General features: G+C 45.0%; 1 protein-coding gene across 5 annotated transcripts in view; it reads left to right on the top strand.

Annotated features, from left to right (window-relative positions):
* The first annotated feature begins 608 nt into the window (after window positions 1–608).
* The window catches only part of LOC141106390 (membrane-spanning 4-domains subfamily A member 4D-like), a 35239-nt gene continuing 24331 nt past the window's right edge, over window positions 609–11516 (top strand). The window contains exons 1-2 of one of the 5 annotated variants that reach the window (XM_073597140.1): window positions 609–744; window positions 2490–2737. In XM_073597140.1, the coding sequence (XP_073453241.1) occupies window positions 2567–2737 (171 nt within the window). In that variant the 5' untranslated portion in view covers window positions 609–744; window positions 2490–2566. Of the gene's footprint in view, window positions 745–1794; window positions 1913–2444; window positions 2738–8447; window positions 8591–11516 lie in introns of those variants that run through there. The other 4 variants (XM_073597135.1, XM_073597136.1, XM_073597139.1 and 1 more) reach the window with 4 other exon arrangements.

Below are 11516 nucleotides of genomic sequence, written 5' to 3'. Positions count from 1 at the left end.
TAAAAACATCTTTGCCATTCTGAAGCTTCCCTCCAACCACTTATTTTATATATACTGTACTGTGATTCTGTACTTGCCAAATATGCTGCAGAAATCTCCCTCCACTGAGTCTGGCTACAACCGTTTTAACTGTGGGCAGCTGAAGCTGCTGCCTGTTGACTTCCTGGATTTACACAGACACACAGAGGCACATCCCCAGCTCTGCAGCCCTGCAGCTCTCATTGGCCCTCTTATGACTCACTTCCTGGCAAACTCTCAAGAGAGTTAGAGAGAGAGCTGTGCATGATGTCATACGCCTAGGCTTTTTACCAGACAAGGTATTTACTGGCAGAAAAAAAATGTTTTACTATCTAAAGTTAAAACAACAAGGGCAGAAGATTTAACAGATGGAAAGTTGAAAAAAATGACTGAAGGTCCGCTTTAAGCGATCATTTGCCGAGCAGTCGCCACGCCCCCCTCAATTTAGTTTTATTTTTGATCAGAGTCTCCCTTTAAAGCCACAGCAGTGCCAAGGATAACACTCTCCTAGAGGATAGTCACATCCGCAGTAGAAAGATGCCTTTGCGCAACATCATTTTATTTCCCAATTAAACCAGCTGCCAGCTCGGTATTCTACAATATAGTTCAGGTAATATATAACTAGGCAGAGTAATAAAACAAAGGAAACAGAAGCATCAGAAACAGCAATCATATAAAGAAGACATTTCCAGTCGCTCAGCAATCAATAGGATCCACAGTTAAACGGTGAGTATAGGGGTGCAATGCTGCTATGTCTATTGTTATTCTACTGGGTGAGTACACATATTTATATCAATATTTATATGCACCATAGGTATGAAATTAAGAGATACCTAAAGCCAAATCTATTTTTTTCCAATGGATTGAGAATAGATTGAGTAGGGAAGGATTTTTAGCCATCTACATCCTATTGGAAAGATCTCGCTTCTTGTCCTTTCGCTTGCAACAGGAAGGCAGTATACTGTAAATTTCTCCAAAGTGAGGGAAATCCTGTTTTAGACAATTGTCACCAAAACAGGTGTTTCCAGGTGGATCTCCAGAATTAGGCCAGGAGCTGTAATGTGCAGCGTTAGTGGAAGGCTGACATGACTGGATTTGCATGAGAGGCTGGAGCCAATAGAATGTTAAATTATTAGAGGAGGGGTGGGATAGGGTGTGGTCTTGGTGGGTTGTTTGATGCTGGACCTATTCCTACTGATCCTGAAGAAAAGCACCTCCCTCCAGAAAAGCTTCTTCTACCTTCCCTCCCCTAGATCATTCTAGATCATGTACTGACGTTGCCTTCTTTCACTCACCTCTCCCCATCCTCCAATTTAGATACGTTGTGCTGTTATGTGAATAGTTTGATTTACAGTACACCAGAGTTTAAAGGAGGGATTTTGATGATGATATCCAGGATAAGTCGTGGCAGCTGGCAGGGGTCTCAGGGTCTTTGAAGGCATGAGGTTGAAAAAACTTGGAGAATTATAGTTTAGGCCCATCTCAGGTGTGTGTGTGCCTTCCTAATTAGTCACAATACCTTGCATCCACTCAACAGGTGGATAAGAATGTAAACTGCCTCAGACTTGACGTCCTCCCAAGCCACGTACAGCTAAAGTATTTTGCCCCACCCACCCGGGGCTTAGTCATCCAACAAAGGGGTGTGTGCTTAGGAGTTCCAACCTGATGACGTTCACATTCCTCTCCACTTATTGAGCTAGTGGTACGTTATCTATCATCCCTCCCTAATTAGGTTAGGTCATTAATGTGGTAATGGTTAGGTATCTTAGTAGTAAATTGTCCCGAAGACAGTGTAGGAGCCGCTGGAGGTTTGGGCATTGATGTGGAAGTTTGTAACAGATACAGCCTTTTTTTTAATTATATGTGCCTTCAAAGTCCTTTGACCTATAAGGTGGTCAGTTATTTACATTTTTGTTGTTCTGTTTTGATAATGTTGAATTTAATTTTTAAACCTTTTGTAATTTCTTATTTATAATGAAAGGCTGCTATTGACATTGAATTTTAATACAATTTTACCTTTATATATTTTTTTTAAGGTCAGGTCAGCCGCTGCATCTGCAATACCTCAGTCGTTTTTTAAATGTTTTGAATGGGTGGAAGAAGGTGGGGGTCAGGGAAAAGGGGGCACAATCATTGCACAGATTGCCTTTTAAAGCAGACGTTTTACTTAAAACTATTACCCATGTAAATCCAACACACTCCACATTGTTATGGGTTTTGAAGAAGCACTTTTGATGGTGTGAACCGCGTCACCTCTCCTGGGCCCTGTGTCTTTATCTTGGTGGCTGCCATTTGACTTTTTTCTTGAACAAATTACGCTGAATCATTTTTGGTGGTGTGCAGCCTTTCCTTCTTTTCACATTAGAGAGATTGCTTTAGCTGTATTTGGATTGTTAGGCTGACTGTGGTCCTTTATACATTTCCAGAGTTGTCAAGAAATTTCTCCTTCATTATGACTTCATCAATTTCAGACAGTGCATTCAGTTATGAGGCCGTGCCAACCATCTCATCTCAAGAACCCGTTCTGAGCTATTCAAATCCAAATCCCATGGAGATCGCCCAACCAGTGTCTAGTGTGTATAATGTCCCTCAAGGTCCTCCCACAGTGAATATGTTTGCCGCCACTCCACAATGGAATGTCAATGTTCCTTTGCCACAAGTTCCACTTTCAACCACTTTTCATCAGACCTTTCTGAAAGGGAAGCCTTTTGCACTGGGTGTAAGTACTAAAGTCTTCATAAAGAGACCAACTTCTATTATTCTCTACTCTACTTTGCTGTTTGCAGTTAAAGATTGTGTATAAGGATGAATTAATGATTGTAGGTTGAGATTTTATCTGACAATGGCCCTCATTCAAAATACAACTATAAATTTGCATACTGAATGTAATAAAGGCTGCCTATCATAGTAAACTTTCTTTTTCTCAATAACCCCGCAACATTCTGTAAATACCTATTGAGCCTGCCAGTAGAACAATTGATAGGGTGAAACTCTTTTCCTTCTGCTGTGAAATCATTGCAGGGTTGTCACCCTTGTTGTTCCTGAAGCTGCTTAGATGTTGGCAGCAGTGATAGCATTCCTAGATTTGCCCACAGCCCTTTAGGTTAACAGCACTGCTCTCTATTTGCAGAAGCTTAGTGAAGTTTAAAAGCTTTACTCCCTTCCATCACCTCCAGCACTGCCTAAAAAAAGTGCAGGCGAAATCCAGCTTCCGTGCTGCATTTGTTTTTTTTTAAAAGGTTAATTTTATTTCTTTTAGACATTTGATAATGCCATCTTTTGCCTTGACAATGCCTGTTTATCACTCTGAGAGGAAAAAAGTCAAGGCTTTAAACCTTTTTGCTGCCAGAGCCGTTTTTGCGTAGATGCTTAAAAAATAATTTTAGCCCTGAAGATTACCTAAAACCCTCAAAATATCATATATTTTATGAAAGCAGACACTCTAGAAAATAAAATAGTGGTAGGTTTATTTTTTTTTTTTTCCATAAAAGTTTTATTGTGAAAAAGGTGTCAGTACATAGTTTTTTATACAAACAGTAGGTGATTGAATAACAAGAATATTTACATATTTGATATGATCTCACTCTCAAGAACTTAGCTGGGCAGATGGGCTAATCATAAAGCTAGAAATCTCCACCATGCTCTGAGATCTATAACAAGGTAAAGCAGAATAGCCATTTTGAACATATCGCCTGGCGTATAGGGCCAGCTGTGGAGGGGCATTAAGCTTATATGTATATATCTACCTGTTTATACCTAAGTAGGTATTGAGGTGTGGAACTTTTAAGGTGGAGTGAGGCTGTTTGGGGGGGGGGGGGGGGCGGTCTCATCTGTCTTGTTTGGTGTGGGGAGTAAGGGGAGTGATCAGTCACCTGGGCTAAAGTAGTCAACGGGATAAGTAGGTGGGTCGTCGTCTTCTGGGTGGGAAGGGGGGTGGAAGCAAGATGGGAGAGATGTCAGGGGGGGGACAAAAAGAAGAAAAGAGGGAAAGAAGGAGGGTCCAAGGGTATCGCCTCCTCAGACTCCACCAAGCGTTATGGATATAAAGGGTTTTATGAGAGTATCCCTGTCTAGAGGTAGGTTTAATTTTTTAAGTCACACGATATTACAGCAAAGGTTAAAGAAATGCAAAATTTCAGTAAAAAATAAACTAAAGTTAATTTTAGGGCACACAAACTTAATAAGTTACCCAATTTTTGGTTAAATATAAAAGATGAGGTTGCACCAAGTAAATACATACCCAACATGTCAAACCTTAAATTTGCATGTGCCCATGAAATAGCAACAAACTTGTATTCTATATTTTCTTGTTAAATGTTTTTAATGAGTTTTCACAAGAGAAAATAAAGAATATAATGCTTGGATACATAGCATACATTCAGAATATTTTACAATATAATAGTAAATTTAGAACTATCTTACAACTGTGTTTACTGTATATACAACTGTAAATTAAAGACGTAAGAAAAAGATAATGATCAAATAATCAAACTAAATATCATTGTCCAGTTGTAAGATATGTAACATGAAAAGGAGAGAAAAAAAGAAAAAAGGAGTATCCCTATATTATATATTGCATAGAAAAAAAGGGATAAATTCCTGGCATATCACATTGTAATATACCAGCCTAATGAAAGAAAAGCTTAAAAATCAAAAGAAAATAACAAAGAAAGGGAAGAGGAAAAGATAGAAGGAAGGAATTTCCTGAGGTGGTGTTCTTGCTCATGGTAAATATACACATTTGATTGGTAAATAATCTATGTAACCTAGTGTGGTAGCATCAAAGATTTGTCAAAATCAGTGGAGAAGTAGTGTTAACCCATGGTTGCCAAATCTTGCAGAATTTATAGAGAGGCCCGGAGCTAAGTGAAACGATCGGTGCAGGGCCGGCATGACAGTGCTGGGGATGGCACAGTTATTATGGGAAGAGAGATTCTGGACCTTTAAGGATAAGGGAGGGGCTGAGGGAGCAGTGAGGGGAAGTAGAACAGGAGGGGGGAAGTGATGTCATTCGAAGAGCGGCGGAGGAAGAAGATTGATCACAGCTCCTCACCGCTCTTCAAACCAGGCCTTTTTCCCCTCCTGTAAGTACTCAATTGTAAGGATGGCGGCGATGGAGGGATTTCTAGATGACCTGAGAGCGGCGGTCGCCACTCACGGCGCGGACTGGCTGCAGCAGCAGCTTGCACAGATAGCTGGGGTGAGAGCAGCGGCGAGCGGGGGTCCCGGCCTCCTGAGAGGTACAGCCCAGCTTCAGGACCGGAGGACAACAGGGATCCCCAGAGTATTGTTAGTGATTGGCCCCCTGTGACCAGAGCAGGGGAAGCAAGGGGGGCCAGTCGCAGAGGGACAAGTGCCAGGATGCCCAGCAGACCACGTGGCTCTTCCCCCCCAGCGCATCGCAGGTGCATGGCACTGAGGGATGGAGCAGCAGGGATGGAGAGGAGGAATGACACCAGAGAGAGGGGATCAGCCTGCCAGGAGACAGCACAGATGGCTGGGTCGGCTAGCAACACTCGGCAGCATAGGAGTGGGTCAGCGAGGAATGCAGGGTCGGGCTCCAGTGCAGCCAGCAGCCAGGTGTTAAGTACCCCACAACACGGAAGTCGCAGAGGTTCAGCTAGGGGGGCATCTAACGGGTCTGGCGGTACTTCTGAAAGAGAAGGCTGTCCACAGCACCGCAGACCCTCGGCACCCAGAGCAGTCGCGCCTGGGGTGCAACAGGCGATCGTCAGGAATGAACCCAGTGATGACCAATCTGAAGGGGAAGTGTCTGGGTCGGATGGAGGAGAAGATGAATGACTTCCTGCGGCGGTGGTTCCAGGAGTGGCGGCTGTTGGGCCCAGTCCAGGGCAGCCCGGTGAGTGCGATTCTTCGAATTCTTTTACATCTTTACTACATGCTTTATTGGGTCAAGGAAAACAGGGGGGACTACAACATACAGGGGGGGGGGCAACAGGGACGGGGTAACTGGGCCTACCATAGCTACACCAACAGTGGGGGTACCCGGGTCTGGGAACGTGGGATTAAGGGAGCTGTTTGTCGGGCTGAAGGAGCTAGTGACACGGGTTGAGGCAGGGACGAGTAGTAGTCCCGCGAGTGCATGGACGGCACCTACCCTTCCGCAGACAGGGGGGGACACGCAGGTCACAGGCGTTCTGCCTGTGACACCGGTAGGGGATGTCAGCCCGACAGTAGTGGCTACGACTTCGGGGGATCAAGGTAAGACAGGCGAAAAAAGGCACGATTCAGTTGGCAGATGCGGCTAGGAGCGAAGTGTACGTGTGTTTTGAGGGACCTTTGGGAGCCCATTTAAAGACGGAGATAAAGGAAAAGATATGGAAGGGCGAATACGTGGAAATTTTCACGTTATTGCCGTTGGAAAAATTTAACCTGGATAGGTTAAAACCAGTTGAGGGCAAGAAGGAGGATGAGGAAAAGCGGAGATATCGCTTAATTCCGCGTACATTTGCTAATTGGCTGCAGGCGTTTGCCATTTTAGCAAGTGTGGTAGGTGAAAAGGCACCAGAGAACTGCTCGGCTTTATTTGTTTATCTGGAAGCCATTAGCGAAGCCCACAGGACGTATGGCGGCATGGCTTGGCTACGGTATGATGAACAATTTCGTCAGCGGATGGCGGTAAGACCAACTCTGGGACCATAAAGACATAAGCCTATGGATGAGGTTGATGACGGCGGCGAGGGCCCCGAATCAGTTTTTTCAGGCAGGGGTCGGAGGTTCCGCAGCTCCAGGACAACCGGCCGAAAAAAGATGGGGTTACTGCTGGCAGTTCAACGAGGGCACCTGCAGATTCGGATCCAACTGTCACTTTAAACACATGTGCTCCGGCTGCGGGGGATCTCATAAGCTGTCCAAATGTTTTAAAAAAAAAAAAAAGGTCAGGTTGGAGATGCTTCGGGTAAGAGGGAGGACCCCAGTGCGGGTGGAAAAGATGCTTCCTTTCCTCAATAGATATCCCGATCGTACAGCGGCTGCTGTATTAGAAGCTGGATTTATGAGCGGTTTTCGGATTCCGTGTTCTTTGGCAACAACACCGCCAGAGGCTCAGAATCTGAAGTCGGCAATGCAACGTCCAGAGATAGTGGCCGAGAAATTGGGGAAGGAGGTAGCTTTGGGTCGCATGGCGGGCCCGTTCAAAGACTTGCCACTGCCAGATTTAGTGGTCTCCCCTTTGGGAGTGGTTCCCAAAAAGGAGTCCAATAAGTATAGGCTCATACACCACCTCTCTTTTCCAAAAAGGGGGTCAGTCAATGATGCCATTGCTCCAGAAGAGTGTGCGGTGACGTACACGTCCTTCGACGCGGCGGTGGCGTGGGTACGGAAATATGGGCAGGGTGCCCTAATGGCTAAGTCTAATATAGAATCGGCTTTCCGGTTATTGCTGGTGCACCCTGACAGTTTTAGGTTACTAGGATGTTCATGGGAAGGGGCTTACTATGTGGATAGATGCCTACCCATGGGATGCTCTATATCTTGCGCCCTTTTTGAGACATTCAGCTCCTTCCTGGAATGGGCTGTTAGGGATGTCACGGGGATCAACTCAGTCATCCATTATTTGGACGATTTTTTATGTGTTGGCCCAGCGGGCTCCAAGATTTGTGCGGTTCTGTTGGGTACACTGCAACAACCTGGCGGATCGTTTTGGGGTTCCCTTAGCTCCTGAAAAAACGGAAGGTCCGACTGTGACTATAAAGTTTTTGGGTATTGAGATAGACTCAACTAAGATGGAGTGCAGGCTTCCGATGGACAAGCTGATGCAGTTACAGGAGGAAGTGCTTGGGACCAGAGGGCTTAGGAAAATACAGCTGAGAAAACTGCAATCTTTACTGGGAAAGCTGAACTTTGCTTGCCGAATCATGCCGATGGACAGAGTTTTTTGCAGGCGTTTGGCGGCTGCTACAGCTGGGATCAGGGCGCCAACACATTTTGTCAGTCTTACTCGGGAACATAGAGAAGATTTGCGTGTATGGCAGGTTTTCTTAGAGTCCTTCAATGGAAGGGCTCTTTGGATGTCGGGTCCCGTTAGCAACTGTGACCTGGAGCTATTCACCGATGTGGCCGGCTCCACAGGGTTTGGGGCTTTCTGCAAAGGTCATTGGTGCGCGGCCAGATGGCCGGAGGCATGGCAAGAGGCAGGGTTCTTGAAGAACCTTGTTTTATTGGAACTGTTCCCTATTGTGGTGGCCATGGAACTGTGGGGAGAATCCTTCAGGAACCTAAAAGTACGCTTCAATTGTGACAATTTGGGAGTGGTCCAAGTGGTTAACCGGCTGACGGCGGCATCGGTTCCAGTGGTCAGGTTGTTAAGACACTTGGTGCTTCGCTGTTTACAAGTGAACGCATTTATTTATGCTGTACACTTACCTGGGGTTGACAACACTTTGGCTGACGCTTTGTCTCGTTTTCAGTGGGACAGGTCCCGGACGTTGGCGCCAGAGGCGGAACGACAAGAGATCGCCTGTCACTACTGGATGTGGAACATTGCTTTGGAATCGCAGCAAAGTGGATTCGGCAATCCGTGAGTATGGCTACGTGCAATGCCTACTCTAAGGTATGGAAAGCCTGGTTTACTTGTTTAAACGAGCTGGGAATAGCCGCAGATGATCCGACAGTCGGACATGCGGTTCTGTATTTCATCGTTCAGGGTTTTGAAAAGGGTATCTCGGCAGCTGCCATAGACCGCGAGTTGGCAGGTTTGGCCTTTCTTTTCAAATGGCTAGGGCTATGTGATTATACCAAGGAATTTTGGGTAAGACAGGCTGTCAAGGGGTATAGGAAGTCACACAAAAGCAGGGATGGGAGGCGACCGGTATCGTTTGACATGTTGAGAAGGATGTTTGGTTGTTTGGAAATGGTATGTATATCCGTTTACGAACACAAGTTATTTTGGGCAGCTTTTGCTTTGGCATTTTTTGGGGCACTGCGCATCAGCGAGTTGGTCAGCCCATCTAAGACAATACCAGGGGGTCTCATGGTGGGAGATATGGAGTTGGTGCGACCCGTGACAATTTTCTTCCCATTCCTTCAGGATTGAGGCGGCCACAGAGGCGGCTAGGGCAGGTTTGAGCCAAGACGTCATTCGACGTATTGGAAGGTGGGATTCGGATAGATTTAAATTGTACGTCCGCCCACAATTGTTGTAAGTATAGTTGGTTAAGTTAAAGGGCATGTTGGTGGATACTGTATGTTCATGGGAGTTTTTTGTATTGTTCTTCTTGTTTACAGGTAATGAAGTGGGCCTGGTATGGATACTCGGCCACTCGTACGTTTTTTGGGGGGCAAAGAGAGCCGACGTTCGGCCGAACGGCAGACAGTTAAGGATTCCCAGGCAAGAAGCACTCGTCAGGTGGATTGGGGTCCCCGGTATGAGATGGAATAGGGTGTTGGGGGAGGTACATAGATTTGCCAGGTTGGATAGAGCCCCCGATGTATTGCTTCTGCATGTAGGTGGGAATGACATGGGAGCCAGATCCATGAGGGACCTTATTAGAGACATAAAATGCGATTTTTTACGTTTGAAAGCGGCATACCCTAATATGGTCTTAGTCTGGTCTGACATGGTGGGCAGGTTGTCATGGCGTTGGGCATGGTCAGCAAAGAAGGTGGACAGAGCAAGGATCAAAGTGAATAAAGAAGTGAGCAGATTCTTTGTGAAGAACGGGGGCTTAGCCATCAGGCATAGAGAGCTAGAGGTAGATACTTGGAGATATCTACGCAGTGACGGGGTACATTTGAATGAGGTGGGGACTGATCTGTGGTCTCTAGGTGTGCAAGAAGAGATTCAGAGAGGCTTGAGGGTGTGGAGGTGCGCTCAAGGGTAAGGGGTTACCCCTTTCGTGCTGTGGCGGTTTTTTGGTTTCCTTGAATAGGATTTCTCAAGTTACATGTATGAAACATGTTGTACCCATCCAGGGGATGGGGGTTGGTTATGGTACCCATCCATTGGATGGGGAGTTTTGCTGGTACCCATCCATGAAGGTTGGGGATTGAAGTGGTGTACTTTCAGGCTATGTAGGGCTTGGAGGAGGTAAAATGGTTTTGGTCACCGGAAGTTAGGGTACTGCCGAGTCAGGGATTCCCGACTGGTAGGTTCAAGAAAAGAATTGTTTACAGTGACCATGGTGACAGTTGTTTACTGATAGTTTCACAATAAAGTATTATTAAAAGTTACGGTTATTTATGTTATATATTTATGGTAATTATATTTTAATAAAGAAATTTAAGGCCGTGAGGCCATTTACTCCAAAACTAGTTCGAGTCGTTTATGATGTTTTTGGAGGGAGGGTAATGTGCGGTAAGGTAAAATAGTAGGAGACTGGGCTTAAACCCCTACAGTGTCATGAACTTATTCTCTTCAATAGCTGTCATCTTAGCGTATATGAGTGCTCTGTTCAGGCTGTGTTTAGCTTCGGCAACTATTAGAGTTTGGGACTTTCATGCCTTGGCAATAGTTTGTTTAGCTGCAGTTCTAAGTTGAATAAACAATTGAAACTGAGTGTGGGTAAGTGTAGCGGGCTTAAGATTTAGAAGTGCCATGGCAGGATCTGGAGGAATTGAGGTATCCAAAGCTTTAGAAGCCATTAAAAATATGTTCTTCCAGAATTCTTTTGACAATTAGACATTGCCACCATATGTGGAAATGTGTGCCTGGCGTGTCACATCCGCTAAAGCAATTTATTGGATATGTGGGGACGAATTTTGCTATTCTAGCTGGTACTAGGTACCAACGTGCTAGAACCTTATAATTTGTTTCTACAGCAAAGCAGTTTGGAGAGGAAGTTTTGGTGGCTAACCAGATACTAGACCAATCTTTGATATCAAAACACTCGGTTCATATCCTGTGCCCATTTAGTAGCATACAAGGGTAAAATCTCGCTAGAAATCTCATTGAGTTGTTGATAAGCGACCCACACATCAGATGACTAATTTCATTCTTATATCAGTATCCTATATTTGCAATAGGCAGCACTTTAAAAGCCCCCCCATGGTCATCAGTTTTAGTGTTGTGGAGGAGGTCTGGTGCTAGAAATATTGCTCTCAGTCCAGCGTGTGAGGCAATATGTAACATGTGTATCACAATCAATGTTTTCATACGTAAGCACCCCCCACGTGTACATTTGCGTTCAAACATGCATATATATGGAGGTGGGGGGGTTAAAAAATTATTTACTTTAAGCTTTAAAAAAAAAAAAATAGAAATCACTGCTTCTTGCCGGAATTTGTAAAAAACTTTTTTGCACTGGTACATGTTCCCCGGGTCAGTGCCCACCCTATGCTATTTTTTGACACCCCCCTTGTCTATTGGCCCAGAAAAATGAGTATTTTAATTTGACAGATTCGGCTCCCATTGATTTCGGGTTCACCATCTGAACTTCTGTGCAGTCTGGGAACCCTGCTCGAAACCCACACCAGGGCAGTTTGGCTCATCCCTACTGCCGATAATGGATTAGAAAAAATTAAAAGCTGTTTCTTTAACA

This window comes from Aquarana catesbeiana, linkage group LG08 (genome assembly GCF_042186555.1).
Source record: "Aquarana catesbeiana isolate 2022-GZ linkage group LG08, ASM4218655v1, whole genome shotgun sequence".
In the NCBI taxonomy this organism is placed as follows: domain Eukaryota; kingdom Metazoa; phylum Chordata; class Amphibia; order Anura; family Ranidae; genus Aquarana; species Aquarana catesbeiana.
The sequence above is the reverse complement of the archived record's forward strand: the minus strand, read 5'-3'. Positions and strand labels throughout refer to the sequence as shown.